This window comes from Dreissena polymorpha, chromosome 8 (genome assembly GCF_020536995.1).
Source record: "Dreissena polymorpha isolate Duluth1 chromosome 8, UMN_Dpol_1.0, whole genome shotgun sequence".
NCBI classification, from domain to species: Eukaryota; Metazoa; Mollusca; class Bivalvia; order Myida; family Dreissenidae; genus Dreissena; species Dreissena polymorpha.
The window spans coordinates 28,218,666-28,244,040 of record NC_068362.1 but is presented as its reverse complement, the minus strand read 5'-3'; the positions used below and the strand labels follow the sequence as shown (position 1 = coordinate 28,244,040).

General features: G+C 36.2%; 1 protein-coding gene across 6 annotated transcripts in view; it reads right to left on the bottom strand.

Annotated features, from left to right (window-relative positions):
* Positions 1-25,375, bottom strand: part of LOC127841093 (cytosolic carboxypeptidase-like protein 5) — a 60,735-nt gene that overhangs the window by 17,935 nt on the left and 17,425 nt on the right. For 3 of the 6 annotated variants that reach the window (XM_052369646.1, XM_052369648.1, XM_052369649.1), the window contains exons 8-15: positions 24,255-24,424; positions 22,273-22,408; positions 20,931-21,115; positions 18,871-19,097; positions 17,697-17,932; positions 7,171-7,376; positions 3,931-4,086; positions 2,880-3,115 (exon numbers count right to left, since the gene is read on the bottom strand). In XM_052369646.1, the coding sequence (XP_052225606.1) occupies positions 2,880-3,115; positions 3,931-4,086; positions 7,171-7,376; positions 17,697-17,932; positions 18,871-19,097; positions 20,931-21,115; positions 22,273-22,408; positions 24,255-24,424 (1,552 nt within the window). Of the gene's footprint in view, positions 1-1,500; positions 1,534-2,879; positions 3,116-3,930; positions 4,087-7,170; positions 7,377-17,696; positions 17,933-18,870; positions 19,098-20,930; positions 21,116-22,272; positions 22,409-24,254; positions 24,425-25,375 lie in introns of all 6 variants that reach the window. The other 3 variants (XM_052369644.1, XM_052369647.1, XM_052369645.1) reach the window with 2 other exon arrangements.

The window sequence follows — 25,375 nt, the reverse complement described above, 5'->3', positions numbered from 1 at the left end:
CCACACCATGGAGTGCAAACAATAAAACCTCATGCACAAATTAGTCTTATACCATATGTGGCCAGCCCAGTGCCATTGCGCATTCTAGTCAGGATCTGCGCTATCTGCTAAGTCACAGAAAGTTTTGGAGTCTCGTTAGTGGAAAGGTCAGTTCCTGATAAGACTTAACATCCGTTCTGGCTGTATATGGCATAGGACTTTTCGTCATACAACCATTGAAGCCTGGGAAATTCCAAGATGAAAAACGTAACAGTATCACTTAATTGTTTGTGTAATGGGCTTACAACGAACAAAAAGAATGACAGGTGCTTTTATACACACAGTTTAGATTTTAGTGCATATAAATTATACATGCATATTATACGGTCCAGTAACAAAACATTCGAATTCCTCAATGTAAAATATAAGTTTGCTAGAATCATACTTTTTTTCCATTTCAGGCTTCAGCAATTTTAAAATACGTAAAATTAATTTTCCAATGAAAATGATACCAAATATATATCCATGGCAATCAATTTTGAAAGTCCCAACAGCAATTTTTCAAGCATTCCATTAAACCAAAATATCTATTATTATTTACTATCAAGTCAGCATTCATCAAAATTATTACACAGCAAATCATTTCAAATGAAGCTAACAACATACATTAATATGCTATCTTGTTTAGGCCTCTATTGACATATCAAAATTTGTAAGATTAAAAGTAAATGCACATCATGCAAAAAGCAAGCTTGTTTTTAATCCACTTCAAATTTCCTGTTACATAACTTTTTTGAGCAAAAAGTTTCCTCTAACAGTTTTTTTTCGCAAACTTTTTGTGCACCTTGGCAATTCACGTAAAGTGAGTATATACAATTTCAATGTCAACATTTTATTCTCTAAAACTTTGACCAATGTATGAAGTGCTAAATAAAATAATTTAACAATCTTCATATAGTGCCATCAATCAAATGTCTATTCTATATTGAATCTGAATCAAGTGTGTACTAGAAAAAAAATTCCCCTCCATGAATATATATTAGACCAATTAAACAATATCATTCAAAAATAAAAGGAAAGTCTTGATGTTTGTATTTTCTTCAAACACATTAAAGGCAGTATTTTTAAAAAGTTTTAGCCAAACATCCTAGTTGTGTTAGTAATGCATGGTGACAAATACAAGCCCCCCCCCCCTCCCTCCAAAAAAAGTAGCCATTAAAATACAAGTTGGAAATAACACCAAGTACCCTTTAAGTTCAGACTTCAATATTTTAAGAGCTCTTATTATACATAACATTACACCACTCTGACACAAGTACCAATTAGTTAATGTAACAACAAGCTGAAAGCTCCCTGTATGACCCAATGTCAGATGCACATTCAAAAATCCTCCACAAGTACAATTATTTTCAAAGCGATTATTGACAGAGAACATCATTTAAATCAAGTTTTTTGCACATTGTAAAAGCATTGCAGGAAAGTCACAAAGAATGTCTTCTTTTTAAGCACAAACATGTTTACCTGGTACAGGCTTGAACTTAGATCCTTGGATCACTGTACAACAAAAATCGGACAACATTCAACACAACCCTTAATTATTCACAAAGCTGTTGACTGGTAAATTGAAGAAAACAAACACTTTTCAATAAAAAATAACTGTACATCCACTTATTTAAAATAAAGCGTCTGAAAACAAGAGATTTTGCAAACATTGTATGCACACCAACCAAAAAAACACACACAAAAAAACATAAACTTGCTGGAACTTTTTTGTTAACCCCTGTCTAAGAGGATACAAAATTAATGGTAAACACACATCTTGTTGCTGCCAAAACCATATCTATCCAATAACAACAGTGATCAGTAACCAATGATCTCATTGTGTTCTATCAAAGTTGAAAGTCTTCATGTGATATCATGGTTCTTAAAATGAATATTGTTCTAATTGAATGTCATATTACAAGCATCTGTGATCTTGAACTTTGACTTATTCCTCAAAATCACCAGGCTTCTTCCTATTCTCCCAACTAAACAGCTTACCAATGTGGATGATGGTAGGTCAAAGTGTTCTCATAACATAATACAGAAATAAAATGGTTTTCGTACCAGCCATCTGACCAACCTTACCCCAAACAGACAGGTCCCCAGCAATATACTCTCCTTCTTTGAGGGATGAATAATTTGTGCATGTGTATTAACTTATCAGCATGGATAGTAAATTACGTAAGTGTATTTTTTTATTTAATAAAACACTTCACATTATTTGTTGGAGTATTATTAGATATCAATGTACAAGGTTGTGATGTTTTTAACAACTATAATATCTTTATTTACTTACTTACTATATAAAAAAAGATAAACAAGGTAGTTGTGTCTTAGAATAGAACAATCAATTTGATGGGGTCGCAAATGTACTTACACTGATTTTCAATTTTCAACTTGTAATTTTGATCCAAATTATGAATTGCACATATTGGCAACCTTTTGTACCATTTTTATTCCCCGATATATTAGCACGTAGACGTATGACTGAGTTTTTATGGTAGGTAAGATCTCATTCAAAATTGGGCATAATTGTTAAATCGATTTTTTAAATAATACACGCATGTTAAACCAATCATAACCTTTTCATCTGATTCTTTTCATTTATTTTTATAAGGTTCTATCACACATTTTAAAATCTATATGTTTATCTTAAATAATCCAATTGTGTGATTCCATTTGAATACAAACAACAGTCAATGCACTGCTTCTAAATAAATCAGCAGTTCAAAAAAAAATGTATTTTATTACCTGTATAGTATGTTAAAGATATTAAGTGCAGTGTTACTATAAAAATAAATAAGCAACTATGCAAATGTTATTGTTTTTTAAAATAGACATAATCATAAAGCTTATACCTTCTGGTTCATCTGAAGAGGGAGACGCCAAGGTCAAATTTTTCCTCGACGACTTCCTTCGCCTTCGTTTAGATTTACTTGCTTTGTCCACTTCACTCCCTGAGTCAGCCGTGCTACCTTGTCTGCCAATGCCTCTAGAGTTTACCATGCTTGAGGCTTTGTTCATATTTGAAACAGGATTGTTCAGGTTACGACGTTTAATGAATGTGTATCGTTTGCGTCTCTTCTGAGAATCGCTGAAACACAAAAACAAATGTATGATTCCTCCAGACTTTGTCTGAGCACTACCAAATTGCAAACTTTAATAGTCAATCGATTGATGGCATGATTTGTCTTGTCTAAATGTTATTTAACCATTGCGAATATTTTTTAATACACATCTCTAATATAGCTTTTTGAGCAAATCTTTCGTTTGAATCACCAATTGCAATACGTTATCTTGCTGGAATGACGTTGCCATGTCAATTGACACACCGCATTGCAAAAAAGTTTAGGGTTTTATCATAATGTTTATGTAAATATTAATTTTCTTTGCTAATTAAAAAGCATATAATAAAAAAGGTCTGATACTGATTGTCATTCCATACCATAATTTATTAAATTTATCCAGAAAATTTGTAATTAATATCGCCAAAGGCTAACTTACTGATTTTGTTTAATCAAATGTAGTATGAAAAGAAAACTCATGTCATTGGTATTGGCACTTATATTAGCATATTCTTCATAAGGCAGGGAGTTTATAAAATTATCTTTAATATTCAATCAATTTATCATTGACAAATCACGTGCATTTGTAATAATGCTAGCCTCTACAAGGCCAAATTTCATTAAAATTGTGAGAAAAAAAAGACAATAAAACAGCCAATCATTTACAAATTCGGCTCTGCTGGCATAAGCACATAAATGGAAATACTTAAGGTTTTATTAGGTGAATGAAATATAACACTTTAACACAGGGAATCATTTAACAACTTACAATTCACTGGAATTCGCATCTGAACTGACTTAAATAAAGAAAATAACAGGCAGCATTAATCAATATACAGCTTACGGTTCACTGGCATTAGCACTTATGTTGGCCTCTATGAGGCTGGGTTTGCTGGAGGTGTTGCTGGTCAGACTGGTCGCACTGGCTTTGTGAAGGTCAAGGACCTCTCGGCTCTCTCTGGACTCGCTGGACTTCAACTGTCCAACTGGAGTCAAAGTCCTGGGGTAAAGATGGCATTTTCTTTTATTCCTAATGATAAAATATATGACATTTCTGCAGTAAAATAACAGCAGTGAAAATACACAAATAGTTATTTTCATCGGTGAAAATAACACATTTTCGGAACTCCTTTATCTATTTTTAGATTATCATAAATAATATTATATATATTTTCTATGATCACGAGTGAATTAAAATCAACATTCCACGGAATCCAACAAATTTTCTTTTTATGTCCCCCACCACTATAGTGGGGGACATATTGTTTTTGCCCTGTCTGTTTGTTTGTTTGTTTGTTTGCCCCAACTTTAATATTTGCAATAACTTTTGCAATATTCAAGATAGCAACTTGATATTTGGCATGCATGCGTATCTCATGGAGCTGCACATTTTGAGTGGTAAAAGGTCAAGGTCATCCTTCAAGGTCAAAGGTCAAATATATAGCTTCAAAGCCGCACAAAAGGGGACATAGTGTTTCTGACAAGCACATATCTTGTTATTTTATGCTTTTTTACCGTTTATTTACATTGTAAAAGAGTTTAATACAATGGTCTGGCCAAGTTTTTTTATGATTTGGCAATAACTGTGGCCTCTTATGTTCAAAAGTCAATAATGACAATTTACAAAACCCAACAGACAAAGAAAAAGGAAAAGAGCATGTTGTGCTCAGATCAGCTAACAAGAGCTGTCAGAGGACAGCACACTCGCCTATTCGAGTGCTTGACGTAAGCCATCATGGGGAAATTGTTCATATTCAATAATTTATTAAACTATCCTTTAAAAAAAAAAAGTGAGAAAAAAAATTTTTTTTTTTTGGGGGGGGGGGGGGGTGAGAGGGGGTATAATGTGGGGTGTGGTCATTTATTAGACGATCTTTCAAAAATTAAAAAAGGAAAACAAAATTTTTTTGAGGGGGGTAGGGGGGAGCAGGGGGGGGGGGGGGGTGAGAGGGAGGTATAATGTGGGGTGGGGTAATTTATTAGATGTTAAAAAAAAATTGAGGGGGGAGGTTGGGGGGGGTAGGGGGTGAGAGGGGGGTATAATGTGGGGTGGGGTAATTTATTAGATGTTAAAAAAAAATGGGGGGGAGGTTTGGGGGTAGGGGGGTTGAGAGGGGGGTATAATGTGGTGTGTGGTAATTTATTAGATGATGTTTAACAAAAAAAAAAATTGGGGGGGGGGGGGGTTGGGGGGGGAAGGGATTCTGGGTAGGGGCGTGGGGTATTGTTTGGGTGGAATCCATTATGGTATTCAGGTAAGTGTTGTTTTGTCAAAGTAATAATAAAATGTGATCATAAATAAAGAAGTTATGGCAATTTAAGCAAAATGTTCAATTATCTAAGTGTAAAAGGGGCCATAATTATGTCAAAATGCTTGATACAGTGGTCTTCTCTTGTTTATAGTTTGGGGTCATGTTGGTAAACAAGTATGCAAAATATAAAAGCAATATGTCAAAGGATATAGGAAATATTTGGGGTAGTACGCAAAGTTTAACATAGATTTATCAATAATATGCATATTCTAAGTATAAAAGGGGCAATAATTCTGTCAAAATGCTTGATACAGTTGTATGCTCTTGTTTATAGGTTGGGGTCATGATGATAAACAAGTATGCAAAATATGAAAGCAATATGTCAAGGGACATTGAAAATATTCGGGGTAGTACGCAAACTTTAACATTTGCTGCATATTCTAAGTGGAAAAGGGGCAATAATTATGACAAAATGCTTGATAGAGTTGTCTGCTCTTGTTTATAGGTTGGGATCATGTTGGTAAACAAGTATGCAAAATATGAAAGCAATATGTCAAGGGACAATGAAAATAATTGGGGTAGTACGAAAACTTGAACATTTGCACGAAAACGGCACAGAAACGCCGACGCCGGGGTGAGTAGGATAGCTCCACTATATATATTTCATATATAATAGTCGAGCTAAAAACACACCCATAAATAACTACTGCTATGAACATAAACATAATAATATGTAATACCAACTGGAAAAATTCCAAGCTAATGATATAGATTGATACACAGACTTCCCAATTCAACAGTAGACGATGTAACCTGTTGCTAAAGACCTAGCTCAATTACTTAGGCAGTATAAATGATCCTTAAACTTTGCCAGTCTATATGCTCTGCCTTCATTTTCGAAAAATTTCTGTCCTGACATCCTTGGCATTTCATACACACATAATGGATTATTTACGTCAGATATAAAAATTTATTTCTGACCAAAACAGCCCAGCTCAGAATGAACATTGGAACACTGGTACCAAGGCAGACACTATACTTCAAAACTAGCTCATATAGAAAGCAGATCCTTACACCTAAATATGCTTAACTTGAATATGCAGGTCGCCGTGGTGTAATAGAGTTTGATCCCCACTGTGGTGCATTCTTTAGATCTCCTCCATTTACACCAAGTACTGGTTCTAGTCCCAGGAAATGACTAAAGAGCGTTTCAAATAACCCTTAGGCTTTCTATGCAACAGAGCTAAAATAAATAGGTTTAAACTAAATATGCTTATCCTTGCCCCATATAGATACGTATTTTGACGTGTAAGTAGTCTCTAAGAAAGATATATTTAATTGAAGACAATTCTTACTAGATTCAAGTTTTAAAGGCTTCATTTCCAAACCTAAGATACTGATGAGCAGCAAACAGCATAAAACCTAAACAGACTGCGATTTACTTGCAGGCTGTTCTGGTTTTATGCTGTTTGCACATAGCAATTTTCACTTTGCCTCTGAGAAGGATAGGAATAACATAAATATGTGTCGTGTTCTGAGAAAACTGGTTAAATGCATGTGCGTAAAGTGTCGTCCCAGATTAGCCTGTGCAGTCCGCACAGGCTAATCAGAGACGACACTTTCCGCCTTATCCGTATTTTCGTGTAGAAGAGACTTCCTTAACGAAAAATAAAATTAAAGAGGAAAGTGTCGTCCCTGATTAGCCTGTGCGGACTGCACAGGCTAATCTGGGAGGACACTTTAAGCACATGCATTAAGCCTAGTTTTCTCAGAACAAGACACATATTATGTCCTTCAAAATGCAATCAGAAGTGTTCTACCATAGCTATTACCTGTGGGTGGAGGGAGACTCAAGAGGAAGTGACCTATCAAGGACCTGATTGGGCCTTCGATTGGTCGCTGACTTGGGTGGGCGAAGATTGTTGGTGATTGGGGTACGGGGAGGTGGGAGGTCAGTGGGAGACAGATTGAGGAAGTGCCGTCCAGTGGGAAGTGGGATACGGCTGTTCTGGTTCCCACTTCTTCTAGCCAGGGCCATCTGTGAACACAAATGTATATGTAGCTCCCCAAAGCAGGGCTTAACCCACATTATATATAGTGGTATTATTGCATCTGATAAAGAAATGTTAAGATGATACAATACTTACACACTTGATATACATACAGTTCAGCTAAAGCAAACAAAATAATTCCATGGCTGTGATAGTCAGAATTTAAAAAGCAAGTAATAAGTCATGCCTGTTTTCATAAATTAAAAGCACAGTATGCTACAAACAATGTTGAATTTATTCTCTTTGTGGGTACTGATGGTCTCTACTGTACAAAGATTAAAAACTTGGCAATGATTTCATTTGTGCAATACACAGGTCTGAACGATGATTGCACAATTACCTGTATGGTCAAATTTAGCAAATGTTCACACATCTAGCAACTTCACCACACAAAAAACAACAGACTGTTTAAAAAGTTACAGTCACCTGATATATGATATTATGACAATGAGGACATATTTGATGGTGATTATCTGTAACAGTTTCATAGAAATATACAAAATTATACCTGAAAATGTACAATACAACAAATAAAGTGGCCATTAATAACAAATAACCTCCATCAAAACTCAAGTTAATTACTAAAAACTAGTCTACAATGTTAAGTAACAGTGACCTTCACCTTGACCCAACTGGCCCCAAAATGCAATCCAAAGCCAAGTCTGCATGTACATGTATGCTAGCTACACATAAAATATCAACACAACACATCACAGCAAAGTAAATTTATGAATGGAGACATTTTTTCTCTTTTTTTTTAAACAGGAACCTTGACAGGACTGGTGCCAAATGTTACCCCCACCTAGGTCAGCATGTTCACACAAAACTACAGCAAAGTCCCTTCATTCAAACCTAGTTTGTGCTAAGCAATTTAGTTGTTGGGTTTTAGTAGCAGTGACCTTGAACCGACTGGCTCCAAATGCGATCCCATGCTAGATCAGTATGTAAGCTACCAACACACACAATTTCATAAAAATTATCTCCCATTATAACTGAAGTTACTTAAAATATACTCTTTATCTATTTTTAGCAACAGTGAAAAACAAACCAAAACAAAAACATTGATACATGTATTAATGACTCTAGCTTGTAAAAAATGCAAAGATTACATGCTTTTACATAATAATGCATGCATTTATACATGTATTGTTTATAAATGACTGAATATTTTATGTAGTCAATAAGATGATATGATATGGAATCTTCTAAAAGACTCATAAAAAAAAGCCCATGAGTAATGTGCAATTACAATAACATATGAACCATGTCATGCAAAAAATGGGTCTTATACCATATGTTTCAAGCCTAGCTGAAGACCAACCTCTGCCTTCCCAGCCTTCAAGACTGGTCTTGAGCTATGCTGACTGCATACTGCTAAGACACATTTTTGCATATTTGATATTATGCAGAGATTACCCGACATGAGGTAAAAAAATCTGATAATGAACCTTTATTTCGTTGAATTAACAATTGGAGTTTAGGCCAGTAAACATAATGAGATTACCGAACCTTGCTACAAGTTATGATTTTGGGACTTTTGCAACTTGCAAATACATTTTTAATTTAAAAATAAAAATTAAGTAACATAAATACTCAAAATCAACAAATATTTTGTAAAATAAAGTTTTCCCATAAAAAAAAAAGTGTTCCGTATAGCAATTGCCAAATTTTCAACACTAGATGTGGTATGGATTTAACAAGATATAAAATGCTTGTTTTTATTCTGTGTGCGAAAATATATTTCATGTTAATATCCCGCCACAATATCCGAACATTTAAAAGGAACGCGATACTGACTTCGAGCAGCGTCGCAAAAACAAGGTATTCATGAGAACATTGATTTTGAGCGTATATGGACTTTTAAATTATTCTGATCTTGAAAAAAAAAAAAAAAATGTTGAAAGTTGCACTTTAACAATTCCTTGTCGAATCAATATGCAATAGTAATTATTGCTTGAAATTCATATGTACAGAACTCTAAATCATTGTTAACACAATGATTAATTGAAGACATGTTTTTGCAATTAATGATTACAACAACAAAGGGGTTTCATTAAGTTTCAAAAAGGGCAAATGGTCTCAACAAGTATAAGGTGATTTTTTAGTTTATGTTAACTAAAGTTTCAAAAACTGGACAGGAACAGCTTCAAGTTTTCAGTCAATGTAGTAGAATAATTTACCAGCTTTTCAGGTCTTTATGAAACCACTAATAAGGCCAAACAAAAATGTGTTGCTTGTTTCCACTAACATCTCCAAGCAAGATGGCCCTAGATCACTAACCTGTGTAATGAGGATATATGTCAGTTAAAGACACAGGCATGATTAGAAAAATATTTGAAGAGAACCTAATCCTATGTCACATACCAAATATCAAAGTTGGGTGCTTTGTAGCTTCAGTTCATGTATTATGATATATAATTCTATAATGTATATAACACATGTCAGTACCATATCCCCTGACAGGGTGAATTTTAATCCCAGTGGCATCATTTGCAAAAACATGCCAATGAAACACTTCTTGGCTTTTGTGTTTTTTGAAATATTTAAAATTATTTCATTATATAAGTCAATATAAATTATGCATAACTTAGGTCTGCACAGTTTTAGCCCCTGTGTCTATGCCTATACATATAACGTTACCTGTATGGCATGGTATAAACGACTTTGCTTATGAATATAACATGATTTTACATACAAAATAAGAAACCTCTGCGGACTAGTGGTTAATGAAATTTTTAAAATTATTTACAACAAATCTATAAAGATCATGTAAACCCTGGGGAGTAGTCAGTTTTGACCCCAGAAAGGGCCACTATACAATGTTACACACTAAATATAAAGCACCTGACCCTTTCACGGAAGATTGTTAAAGATATTATCAGGTTTAAGTTTTAAATAGTTGAATGTAGCCCTACATTGAGTATATATAAAGCAAGTACAGTGCTTATTACGATTTGCAGGAAAGCAGTTGTCCATATTGGTCGCAGTAGATTACAGTGATGGATCAGTGCTTTGAAGAAAATTAAGGTATGACCCCAGGGGCTTGCCAGTTTTGACCCCATGGGCATGATTTGATCTTGCTCAGAACATGCCCATGATGCCCTTTAAGATACGAAGGTCTTTAAAATTATTTACGATACAACTTTAAAAAAAAAATTTGACCCTTGTGGTGTGGTAAGTTTTAACCCCAGGTACATAAATGGAAAACAATCAGTAGTGGACAGCTTGACATGTAGTTGCAGAGAAGTTTTTTTACCATATAAGCCACTATGAATCATGTGATCCCTGAGGTGTGGACTGTTATAATCCAAGCGCAATAATCTGAATTAAATTATTGGATGAACCCTAAAAGATGGTACACACCATATATTAAACCCTATCGTGAACAAGATACACAAATAAAGAGAATTATTGGAAATTCATAATTTTGAAAGATGACCACACATGAATCAAGCCTGTTAAATTTTGTTAAAAATAAGCACAGCTGACGTATGAATGAAATGTTGACAGAGACTGCAAAAGCAACACATACAAAAAGCAGTCCCAAAAGCCCACTCTGTGCATTGCACAGTTTAAACAAATGGAAGGTAGGTCAACACTTTTGAGGTTAGTGGAAACAAACAACTATTTGAGCATGGCTCTGGGAAAACACAGCTTAATGTATAAGCATAAAACAAATTTTTAAAGTAAAATTCATTTTAATTATTAAATACTTACCTACTATCTATTAGCTTATAGCTTTCCAAGGGGAATTAACTCATCCGGAATTTTAACTGGGAACCGGCCACCTCATTACCGTAACACAGGCCAGGTTAAACATTACTGCAACGCAACCTAGGCAAAAATCGGTAACCAATCCTCAATATTCTTTCAATACATATACAAAATATTAATCGAATAGCGGGGTGGGAGGTGGGACTTACCGATAGTAGGTAAGTATTTAATAATTAAAATGAATTTTACTTTAAAAATTTGTTTTAATGTCATAAATACGTTACCTACTATCTATTAGCTGATTTTGAAGCTGAGGTGGGAAGGCTCGTAAATATTTTCCCATCACAGTAGAACCCATAAAAAGGGTTACCAGCTAATGACAGCCAAAACCCAAAACAAGGTTTATCAGGTTATCTTCGTTAAAACGGTATTAATTTTGACTCATCAGACAGAGTAAATATGTCTATGTCAAAAAGAAGACACTTCCGTTATTGAAATTACAACAAGACCAAACACATACAAATGGTTTTGTTGGCACTTCAGAAAAAGAAGATAAAAAGATGAAAAAGGTGGTCGGATTCCTACAGAAAAAAACTTGGAGCATGTCAAGAAGTGGGGTGTGATTAATATACGCCCACGAACCAGACAAAGCTCTTACTTCATGCGGTCAGATCCTAAAAAGGAATGAATCCTTAGATAAGAGATAAGAGTAAACCTTCCTTGTAGAGGTCTAACCCTAGTTAATAGAAACCGCAGACACATCTCCCCCCCCCCTTTTTTAGGGAAATGAAGAGTGTCTTTTTAGAACCTCGAATGTACTAACACTGCTGAGATAGAACTTCAAAGCCCTGATTGGCCATAGAAGTTTATCCTTATCTACATGTCTACCAGTTTAAGAAAACTTGGAAACTTGAAGATTTTGAGAAGTCATATAGAGTTGATATAAGCAAGGAATCCTGGCTGACACAATAAAGTGAAGACGACATTAGATCGAACTGAAATTGGTCTTATTCAACAGAAAAAGCATGAATTTCACTTCTCAGTATGGTAAAGACATAATTAGAAGGAAAAACCCGTCTTAAAAATTATATTGGAACTGTTAATAAGGCTGATGAAAAAAATTCATAGGAAGCTCATCAAGCAACCCAATAACACAAGCCAAAACCGCTTAAGAACGAACAACATAGTGTTAATGTTCCATAGCTTGGATCAGTTCCAAATTAGCACAGAGTTGTGATGACTAACACAAAACAAGGTATACGAAAGCATAATCTCTATCCTTGATGGAAAGAAGAACACATTTCTTATCATCAAAGAAAAAGATGTATGCATCTAGCAGAGTGATTAAGGTAATAACTATGCTCTCAAATACCCAGTCAAAAAGAATTTCCAGGGAACCTCATATACCGTTCTGATGGAATTATCCTTTCAAAAGTAACAAGTATTGAAGTTCTAACAGAAATATGTTCTTCTGCAGAAACAACTAAATAATGGCCAGACATGTAGTGGCACATGTTTGGATCTGTATACATATTTCTCTCTAAGATATGATATTTGACCTGTGCAGAAGTTCCTGAAATTAATTGTACAGGAGACTTAAAAGGTCGTAGAACCATAATCACATGATTCACTAAGTAGATACCATAAAAATATGGCAAAAACTCACTAAGATATTCCAAAACTGGCAAAATAATAGAATAACCTAAGTATCCAGTTTATGTCAAGTGGACAATGTATAACAATCGCACACGCTGTTGATAGATTTCTACGAACTGCATTCGCGGTGTAGCATTAACACTGCGATCTATGATCGCATTTCGCGATCTATGATCGCATTTTGCTCATTACTAGCGTTAGATGAGAAACAACTTTCCTCGAAACATTTTAGCATCTACGTGTAAGCGATTTGGAAAAACACTGGCGCGCATGCGCAAATCAATTTTCATTTAACCGAAAGGAAAAAGAACTGCAGGCGTTGAGACGACCTGCTATCTTGCAAATAACGAATAAGTTCCTGGAATAAAAATACAATGAGTGATAATATGTTCACCTCTGTGTCTGGAAATAAACCACGACCGATGTGTGCTAGTTTAAATCATCACAAACGAGTCGTGAAAATGTTTATAAATGAAAAAGAGCTAAAAAGAATGCTCGTCTGTATCCAACAGGTTAAGGTATGTTAAAATTTAACATAAGGTTCTCGAATATAATTCTAGATCAAATAGAAATGTTCGAGCCCAATATAAGATTTCGAGCTCGCTTCAGCCGAACAAACTGCAAGACCAATAGTCTGCATGTAGTCGGCGGAGATAGAAGTAGAAATAACAGATAGATGTATTTCATATTCTTATAGTATAAGTAATTCATATCCAGCACCAATTTGGATTAGCTGGTAAGGAAATTCAACCATAAACCAAATCAGCGTAGATGATTTGGCAAATAACGGTCATCAGTAGAACACGAGTATTAAAAAAAAAAAAAAAAAAATGTCATGGAAATTGTTCAATCCATAAAATATTGGATTCAATAGAATCATAGCAAGGGTTATACAACTAGAAAAGTAGAAGATAACCGTTGCTACAAATTATGACCGATGAAAACACAAGTTAATACCGGTGATTGGTAACTGTTAACCTAACCGGAACGGTCCTTAATATGACCGGTAACGTTATTGGTTTAATGCCAAAATATGATGGAATCCATATGGTCTGACATGAATTCCGAGTATTGCTCGACAAAGAAGAACGAGCCAAAACTCAATTCCGATGGCAATGATGACGAACCCCCTCGATGACGAAGAAGAGGAGGAAGAAAACGACTACTTGTTTTGATCGGTGACTGGTGTCCGGAGATCGGTGCGCTGTGATCGGAACGAATCGGTCCTAATAAGACTGCGTCAGGATGAAAATAACTGGTGCAGAAGTCATCTAACTGATACTGTAAATCGGAAAACAATGTTAGATTATCAGTATGATAGGCACAAAGTGTCCAATGTAGTCGTGGTGGCAATATGACCTAATCCCGAAGCCTGAAATTTAAACGAACTAATGTTCGTATACAAATAAGGTTCGGTGACTGCAACATGTGTGGATGCCTAAGAAAACCAACACATGTGTAATGGTGATATGATATTCCGTAAAGGAATAATATAGAAAACGTCAATATGACCAGTAGGTTCGGAAATCCATACATGATGAATGGCGAATTCCAATATACCTGCGATGCCGAAATATTGTTTGGCTACGCTGGAAATAAAGTCTCCAAAATAATGTCTACATGAGCGTTGACGTGAACGCTTACGAGAACTGCTCATTGAAAGCGAGGTATTTTCGATGTCTATCCTATCCGATGATGATGAACGACTTCTTCTTCTGGCCAGTGCTCGATGAAGAATAGCGTGTCCGTCTACTGTTGTTGTATCTGTGGACGAATAAGATGAATAAGAAGTCAGATGATGTTTACTTATTCTTACCTTCCTTATCTTATATACCTGACTGAGACATTGACCGACGTACTGTTATAGCTCCGTTGTCAACATGTCGGGCAAAGACCGATGAATGGTGTGCGCCATAAGGTCTAGCAACGATCGACGGAGAGTGAAAAGCCGTAATCCACGTCTTGCCCGTTTCTTAGGTACCGGGAACCGGCGACTGAAATTTCCTCTCGATGACAAGATCAGTCCCCGGAAACTGGTGTTCGGTGAACGGACCGATCATGAAATATGAAACAGTGACGTCACCTGCAATGTTAGATACAGTATGTCTCATAAAATACATACCTGAATAGACATTAATCACCGTGCAGTTGTTGCTCCGTGGTCAATGTCCTCGGGCAAAAACCGACGTAAGAAGGTTCTTCTTAGGTACCGAGAACCCGTGACGGATATTCTTCTCCATGACAGGATCAGTCCCCGGTAACTGGTGTTCTGTAACGGACCATTCATGAAACAAATATGAAATGGTGACGTCACTAGTGTGAACCTCCGTTGGCAACGTTAGGTATACTATGCTACAATCATACATACCATAACAAACCTGAATGAGACATTGACCCACGTACCGTTGTTGCTCCGTGGTCAACGTCTACAGGCACAGACCGGTGAAGGCGAAAGCACCATGGTCTGAAGACGATCGACGATGCGATAGTTCTGTGTTCCACGTCTTGTCCGTCTATGTTAATGGGAACCGTTTCCTCAACGTGTTACAGGAACATCTCTGAAACTGTGACGTCACTAGTATTGAACCTCCGTGGTCAACGTTAGGTATATATGTTATAATCATACATACCTCAACAAACCTGAATGAGACATTGACCGACGTACCGTTGTTGCTCCGTGGTCAACGTCTACGGGCACAGACCGGTAAATGGCGAACGCCCCAATGGTCTGACGACGATCGACGGAGAGGTAGCTCCGTGTTCCACGTCTTGCCCGTCTCGCCTCAATTAACGGGAACAGTACCCGGAAATTGTTTTCCGGTGAACGGACCGTCACTAAGTGAACAGTACTGTCACCGGCGATGACCCTCCAAGGTCACCGCCAACGGGCAGTTACCGACGTATGGCTCTTCTTCCCATCTTGGTGCCATAAGGTGTGATGTAGATCTACTTTCTAAGCAATATTTACTAATAGATCTCATCCTGCCCGGGAAAGAATAGCGAAGGCTATATCATCAGATGTCCTCTCTGCAGACATCGTGTAGTTGAATATGAAAAATAAGACTAAAACATATTCAACAATTAACTGGTCCTAGACCAGATTGTCATATGGCACAATAATTATTAGCATATAATACAATTAACTAATATTATCTTAGTTACTATTGTAAAAGATAACATCAATTGTACGTATATTCAAAACAATTTAAAGACCATCATCCAGTGAAGTCACCGGACAATCAACGTCTGTTGTAGGTTCGTTGCGTTGTGGCTGATCGATGTCCGTCGGCGACCAGCTGTGTCATAAGCCCACAATACGCACACCGCACATTTGTGAAGCAGGTGCAACCGGTACATGCAAGGCAAGTGTTGTGGAAATTCCACCTTGTCTTGACATGACCACATGAACCTCTATTTTGTAAGTTCATTTCTGAAACAAAAGAAACAGAAAGAACCTACAAAAGACAAAAACAATGGTTAAAATATTAAATAAAAGTTAAACCACAATATGTAAACAAACAAACGCTGTACAATTGGCCTCAATAATCTTTTGATGAAAAAGGCACGAAATCCTAGTTGGATTACCTTCTCAATTATTTATTGAAGAGGAAAAACGAAAAACTCGTGCTCAAGTGCATGAGTACGTACAAAAACCCGGCAAGGCTGAAACAATAAAGTTTCAACAATTTGAACATGAAATAAGTCATCCATGATCTGCGACGTCATCGGGTTTTATCATCTCTTGTATCTGCGACCATCATTAAGTCGATTATATGAAAGACAAGAGCAAAACATATTCAATAATAAAATGGTCACAGACCAGATTATCATGCGGCACATAAAATCATTATTTGTCCATAATGAAAATAATTAACATTCTCTAAGTTATTATTGTAAAAGAGAAAGTCAATGGTACGTATAATACCACTGCCGTAGATCATAAATTAAACAAAAGTTTAATTCAAAACAGATGAAAATATAATGATCATCAATTAATATTGTCATATGAAATGTAAAATCATTTTTGCACACAATGGCAAATGATAAACAATCTGTCAAAGAATTAGAAGAGCACGCTTTGCACGATCTCGTAACGCATTAGAAGAATATTTACACTGTACAATTTTCCTCAACTGCGTATTGACGAAGATCACGATATACACGTGCTCATGTACATGAGAATGTACCTAAAACGCAGCAAAGCTGAAAACAAGTTTCACGCATTAGAAAAAAAAAAAAAAAAAAACGTTTTGCACGTGCTCTTTCGCGCCTAAAACACCCAGCATGGTAGAAATAAACGATTGTTCAACAAAAGCAAGCATGGCTTACCTTTACAACTGAAACAAAAGTCCATAAAATCCACATAAAATATTCCGAATAAGAAGTACAAAGATAAATAACACAATTTATCTATGAAAAACCCCAATCAACCAAGTGAAATAAATCGAAAAACAATTTTCAATTCAGAGCTGTAAAAGACACGTCTACACCTGGTCGATCCGGAAAGAATATTGAGGATTGGTTACCGATTTTTGCCTAGGTTGCGTTGCAGTAATGTTTAACCTGGCCTGTGTTACGGTAATGAGGTGGCCGGTTCCCAGTTAAAATTCCGGATGAGTTAATTCCCCTTGGAAAGCTATAAGCTAATAGATAGTAGGTAACGTATTTATGACATTAAAATGTCATAGATAAGCCTGTGCAAGCTGCACAGGCAAATAAGCGACGACACTATCTGCTTTAATGGAATTTTTTGTACGAAGGGAATATTTTTTTTTTTAAATACAGTTTAGACGGAAAGTGTCATCCCTCAATCCCCTATGGAGTCCGAACAGCCGAATCTGTGACGACACTTAACGCAAATGCATAAAGCCATTTTCGCAGAGCGCGGCTCATTTATTATATGCCCAACTGCAATCCACTGCTAGCCTCCTACATACTAGGGTGTGCATGCTTCTCAGCTGTTCCACCTTTTCTTCCTCTTCCACGTGAGATGACTGATTCACAGCGCTCCCAGCTGAGAACTGGCGCGATTCTGGTGGCCCGGTTGTCATAGTGAGACTGACCGGTTGCAATCCAGTTGAGGATGAGGTCTGGGGCGCCGACCTGCTGACCAGTTGGTTGGATTGGTTGACAGCCCTACGACGAGCTTGTACTATTGATGTGCGAGATGCTGCTGTTAACCAAAGCAATATTATTTGGTCATTTTTATATTTTCTGATTGTTTTTGTTCTTTTAAATTTAACAGTATTTTAGTCAAATAATATCTTAATATTTCTTGCCTGTTTGTTTGGATTCAACATTATTTCTGTAAATTAGTGCTGAGCATAAACCTTTTCAAAAATGTTCTTAAATGGACATTCTTATGTCAGAAACTGAAAACGGCTGTACTTATATCAGAAGCATGGAGAGAATGGCCATATCAATAACCTCATCACCATCCCCAAATGTAGCCCAGCACTCTGCCAACTGAGCTGGGTGACCATTCTTAGGCATTTGTATATGATATTTCAACAATAGAAACTAGAGCTTTGTCACAGACGTAACGAATACCCCCACATGCCGCATTGACACAGAATATTTTGCATGTTGTCTTCACATAAAACAGCGGACACCATGCTCAATGTTTAAAATGCACTAAGCAACCCAGTGACCAAGTTTTTGACCAGGCATGGCCCATGTTCGAACATTACCTACAAATCATCTAGATACAACTTCTGACCAAGTGTGGTGAAGCTTGGATGAAAACTACTTGAATTAGAGAGCGGACACCATGCTGAATGTTACAAAAGCACTAAGTGACCCCATGACCTAGTTTTTGATCCGGCATGACCCATATTCAAACTTGACCTAGACATCATCTAGATACAACATCTGATCAAGTTTGGTGAAGATCAGATGAAAACGACTTGAATTAGAGAGCGGACACTTAATACGGATCGAAAGACAGACCGACCGACAGACAAGCTCACTCCTATATACCTCCCTAAACTTCGTTTGTGGGAGTATAAAAAAGAAAACAAAGATGACAAGATTTTAACACACTACTGTGGTAGTTCACAGTTTCACAATAACACCTTCATTCTTTACTAAAAAAATAATTTAAACACCTACTTTCCCTGACAGGTCCTAATTCCCTCCGAACAACGTTGGCAGAGTCTCTCTTGGCGTACCGGGACACCACACTCTGGTTCATTATATTGCTCTCACTAAGATTCTGCCGAGAAACTGTCTGCCGCAACTGTATCGAGGAATCACTCGTGTTTCCACTGCCAACACCACCAACGGCACCTCCATAGCGACCACGATTGTTGTTCTGATTTGATGGGGGTCCACTAATGCTGCATAGATTTAGGTAGGGAAACTATTTTTTGTTGCACATTTATAAACAAAAATACTTTTCTACAATAGTGAATCATGTAACTAAATAAAATACATGACAAATATAGATGAAATGGTACAGTTTCAGAATAAGCAAACATTTATTTGCAAACACATTTGTTATAATGTTAGTACAGTAATTGTATTATTTGTCTTAATATATTTTCACATGTCCTTCATTTTAGGAACATTATGATAATATACATAATTTTATGCACACTTATATTATCAACAATATTTGTTGTACTTTAAATCTGTCATAAGATATCTCATCAGATTTGGCCAAATATGTGAATGAATGCCAACCTTCAAACATGCATGTTACATAGACGTTTAATTTTTAACATATTAATAAGAAACTTTTTATATTTTAAACTACTGTTCAGTTTTGTTCAGCAACTTTAAAACATGAAAAAGCCATTGTCTCATAACAAATTACTTATGTTTTAACCCTATAATAACTTTCCCATTTTCAAAGAGTATTTTATGTTGCTATAATGTATTCAGTCCGTGACAAAGTGACAAAAAGCAATACCTATTTTCAGTCAAATAACAGCTTAACAGTATTCAAATTACCTTTTCAAACTTACACAACAAAACTTGACCTCATTAGTTGAATCTTAGAAAAAATACTAGTTGATAAATTGATACTAAAAATCTGTTTAAAAACCTAGATCTGCTACTAAGCAGCAACCAGTACATTTCCATACATTACATGTAGATTTTTCTGTTTCTGAATAATGTTAAATTGTTAATTCTGGAACAAACAGAATAATGCAAAGACACACTGACACTCAACAATTGTGACACAACAATCTTAAACTAGAGAACTAACAAAAATATTCTATAGACATATAAGGAAAATGCATGCCCCCTCACGGCAATGTTTTTCAACAGACCGGAATCATTTCTGGAATTATTCAAGATACCATTTGAACAAATGTTCTGACCAAGTTCAATGAAGATTAGACAACAAATGTGACTTTTAGAGTGTTAAAAAGGTTTAACTAAAGCTGTTTAAGGAAAAATGCCCCCATCCCATTGGGTGACTTGTTTTTCAACAGACAGGAACGATATTCAAAATTATCCAAGATATCATAAGAACAGAATGATGTTCTGACCAGTTTTCTTTAAGTTTGGACCATAAATGAGACTCTTAGAGTGTTAACAAGATTCTACTATAGCCATATAAGGAAAAATGCCAAGCACCCTGGCAGCCAAGTTTTTTAACCAACCAGAACTATTTTCAAACTCGTCCAAGATATTATTAGGACAAAGCTTCTGACGAAGTTTCATGAAGATCGGCAAATAAATAAGCCCTCTAGAGAGTTAGCAAGGCAAATGTTGACAACAGACAACTCAAGATGGACAAACGGCAATCCCAAATACTCACCATAAGCATGCTGAGCAAAGCTAAAAAAAACTATTTTGCACTAACCCTGTCTATTTACATTTGAGAAATCATGACCAAGAAAAGAGATGCACCCAGCAAATGTGTCTTGTTCTGTGAAAGCTGGTCATAATGCATGTGCGTAGTGTCGTCCCAGATTAGCCTGTGCAGTCTGCACAGGCTAATCAGGGACGACACTTTCCGCCTAAATGGTATTTTCCGTTTAAAGGAAGTCCCTTTTTACCAAAAATCTAGTTTAAGCGGAAAGTGTCGTCCCTGATTAGCCTGTGCGGACTGCATAGGCTAATCTGGGACGACACTTTACGCACATGCATTATACCCAGTTTTCTCAGAACAAGACACAAATGTTCATACCCACAATCTGTATCAGGATGTTACATACCTGTTCGTCCTAGAGAGAGGCTTGTTCACATTTCTGGGACCCCTGGGCAGGCCCCTTAGCCCCCGCAGGTATCTCCTCACAGCCTCTCTCAGCCCAGTCAGGCTGGTGTGCTCTGACAGGGTCAGACGGGACCAGGGATTCACGTCATACATGTCTAATGCAGCAATGGCCAGTGCCCGGCCAACCTAGTAGCAAGCATACAGGTGGATAATGGACAATCAAATATTTCTCCATATTAGCTGCGTAATGTAAAAAAGGGTCTTCTGCCACTTGCTGCCAGCTTAGCTCCATTTTGCAGTCGGGTCAGAAGCTTGTCCCTGTCATATTATGAGATCGAAAAACCTCTCATGACACTTTATAGAAAAAGTTAGAAGCAAATATTTAATCTTTTACCGCTTAGATACGTATGTTGACGCATTTGTGTCCTCTAGAAAGTTATATTTAATTAAATACCTTTCTTACTAAATTCAAGTTCAAAGGCTTCATTTCCAACCAATAATTATTGATGAGCAGCAAACAGCATAAAACCTGAACAGACTGCGAGTTACTCGCAGGCTGTTCTGGTTTTGTGCTGGGTGCAAAAGCCATTTTCACTTTGCTTCTTATGGGGGAAAGGGTTAATGCAGCAATGGAATGGTTGCTTCAGAGAGATACGTTTTCAAATGACTATTAAGTTATTGCATATTATCAATTTGGCCTAATGATGAAATGTAATAAACTGACATAATTATTGCAACATATTTTAGTCTTAAAATACTATCCAATGATTGAGGTATGTCCTGGTTTTATTTATCATTATATACTATGAAAATTACATCATATTCCTAATTAGGATTGCATATTAAATAAGTCTTTGTAATAAAACAGGTTTAAAAACAGTATCAAATACATACAAAATAAACAGTTAAACAATCAAACCGATTTCAATACACACAAAATTGAAAAATAAAAAAGAGCACCGCATAACGGGTGCCATGCTCGGCTGCGGGTGCAGTTTTGAATAAATAAAAGCTTGAAAGAGGTCACAGTGACCTTGACCTTTGACCTAGTGACCCCAAAAATATGTGTGGCATGTAGAACTCATCAAGATGCATCTACATATGAAGTATCAAAGTTGTAGGTTGAAGCACTTTAATTTTATAACAAAATGTTAAAGTTTTATCACGGCACACAAGGCGGACAGGACGACGGACATGACACGACTCGACGAGCTGGCTATGACAATACCTCCGGTTTTCTCTACAAAAACAGCCTAGCTAAAAATTAAAACATAATTTAATCAAATGCAAAAAAATAATTAATAATATAGATTGATATTTAAAATACTTTTCCAATGACAAACCTCCTCAAAATGTGCCATAGTGTATTTGGGTGGAAAGCCTGCTAAAGGAGGGGGTGTTGCCCTACCCTCGTCCCCATAGGCCGCAGGGACAGTGTTCACCATCCTTCCAGTGTTGTAGTTGCACTCCAGGGTGTAGCTGCAGCCAGAATGGAGAGATGGATCATATGCATGGACATACTGTGAAACCATTTATTTTCGTCAGCAAGAAATTTCGTCCTTTTTAAAAAAATGACTATTTTGTCAGCACTTAAATTTGTCCATTTCTGGTTTTGAAAAAAAAAGCGTCTGATTTGTTTGTAATGTTTGTAATACATGTAATACGCGGTTGCGAAAAAATCGTGCTGGGGAAAAGGGGTGACACTTGTTAGTCACTTACAGGAGGTGGGCCTTGTTTGGCATATGCAAATTAACAAGTCTGTTATTTCAGGTGATAGTAACTGTCCCTTATTATTTTATGTCATTGACACGTTCTTTGTTATGATTAGCGGATAAGTGGGACTGAATAACCGTTAACGAGTGTTTTAAACAACGAAGCCAATTGCCAATTAGTCTTTTTCCATTACAATCACGGTCAAACTGATAACAATCTTACCTTTATCTGCGCCAATTAGAGAAGGTGCAAACATTATGGGTTATAATTAGCGTAAGCAAATTATTTTGGTCATATTTCATTAAAGTTTCAAGCGTTTTGCATTGTAAATATTTGATCATTTTAAGTACAGTAATTTGTCTGAAATGTCACTATAGTAGATGCAGTTATAACCAAACAACCAAACACAAATCAATATGTTCTTTATTAATTTGTAATAAAAGCGCAGAATATATATATTTCAGTCAGGTGTTGATCACACATCTTCATATTTTAATAGCGTTTAATAGTATTGTCTTTAATCCGGATTCGCCGCGTGTTGGCTGTATAATCTGCAAAACCCCTGAAAAACACAATACACACACTGGGTAATAAAGTTGTTAACAATTAGCGCTAATCAACACTATTCTACCTAAACAAAGTCGACGCATTCGATACAGCCTTATTGCATTCGCGTTTTACAGGAAATGTCAGTTGTCAGTACACTGTATAATTCACACCCCCTTTGTGTCAAAACCAGATTTAACTTGAGTGTGAATAGTCGACTGTTTCATGTTCTTTGAATCAATACCATCCGGGTATCTGTACTATAAGTATACGAATCTACAAACAAGGTGTGCGCTTGGGTATTCGGACGTTCAAAAAATTGACCTACGGTTTAGCATTCACGCCATCGAGCCCATTTAGCAATATAACTCGTTTTTTTTTTCACTATTTCTTTACTTGCAAAGAATACTAGTGGCTTATAACTTACCTTGCAATCTTTTTTTACTCGCATTTTGCGAGTGTGCGAGTGTTAATTTCAAGCCCTGTGTATATGCGTGGATTACGCTGGATTTAAATGCCTCATGCCTACGGTAATTCAGTCTTATTTGTTTCAAATATGGGATATGATTGTTCGTTAGGATCTTGAATTCGTCCATCGGTCGAAGGACGGAAAAGACGAAATTATTGTCTGACGAATAATAATGGTTTCACAGTAATACAGCAATATAAAACAAATATGCTTAGATTAAATAATGATGATACTGATGATGACAATGACCATGACGACAAAAACATGATGATGATGAGGAGGAGGAGGAGGAGGATGAGAAGGAGGTAGAAATGAAGGAAAATAATGATAATGATGATGACAGTGATAATTAGTAGTAGTGGCAGTATAAGTAGTAGTTGCAGCAGCAGTAATTACAATTATCATTATTATTATTATTATAATAATTATTATTATTATAACCTGTTATACAACGAATTGTACCAAACATGTAGTTGTAATAAAATTGTATGAACAAACATTACCTGATATTCTAGTTCCAGTTAAAGATAAAACTCTCACAATGCGGCCACATAATGTGAAGACCTGAACATCTATCAATGACCAGTGTCCACTGACCTGTGTATTATGCCTATGGCCTTGTAGATGGCCACTCGACCACTGCCCTCCTTTGAACTGCCGTCCCTCTTATCCTTTGTGTACATGTTCTTCTCCGTAAAATTGCAGCCAGTGAAGTCGAAGTGAGCCGTGTTCATGGAGATGCACTTTGGAAAAAGCATGTTCTCTACCTGTCAAACATATCATATATTATATTTTATGACAAGTGAACTATGTTTTTAAACATATAAACACCATCTTCAAGGATTGAAAAACTTTTGCTTTGAAACAAAGGAGCAGTAAAGCAAACAGAATGATACACAAACAAAAATGGTTTCTGGTCAGAATGTTTTTTTCATTCAAAATCGGGGCCGGTATCCGGCCCCATTCCCAATGGAAATAGTATATATTTTTCCCAAATGGGACCTAAAATTTTCCATTGTTATCTTAGATCTCAGCATTTAATTCCTATTCCAACCAGCTCTACAAATTACACCTTATTAAAAACGATATTTAAAACACTTTTATTATCATTTTTGAAGCATTTGTAAGCAAAAAAACTCAACAACCCTTATTTCCCAATTTTGGTCAAAACATTCCCAATTTTTTCCCAATCCAAAGGAACCCAGCCCCATTCTCAAAATGGTGGGAAAAACACTGCTGGTATATAAACAAGAGCCATCCACGCGAAAATGTGTTTTAAAGAGGGAAAAAGAATATTTGTAAAACATGGCACCTGTGTCATCTATTCATATTTCAAGGATCAATTAGTTATATAGTGTTGGAGTTATGCTGTAGAGAATAAAATATATGGCAATGAAAGAAAGGGAGGTTATTAAAAAAGAAGCAAGACAGTAGACTATAAACAAAACTTTAAAATTCTTGATCACTGCATTTTTCCTTCAACTCATCTATTCATTTTACAGTGAATACTTCAGTGCACAAATTAAATTTAGAGTAAATCCCTTAAGTAGATTTAGAGTTATGCTCCGGAAAAAAACGGATACAAATTTTCTAAGAAATGAAATAAAGGAAGATAATTCAAAAGCTATGGCTGATAGAGTTATGGATCATGTTCACTGCACTTCTCCTAATTGCCATCTGTTTATATTTCTAGTTTCAAGTAAATCCCTTCAGTAGAG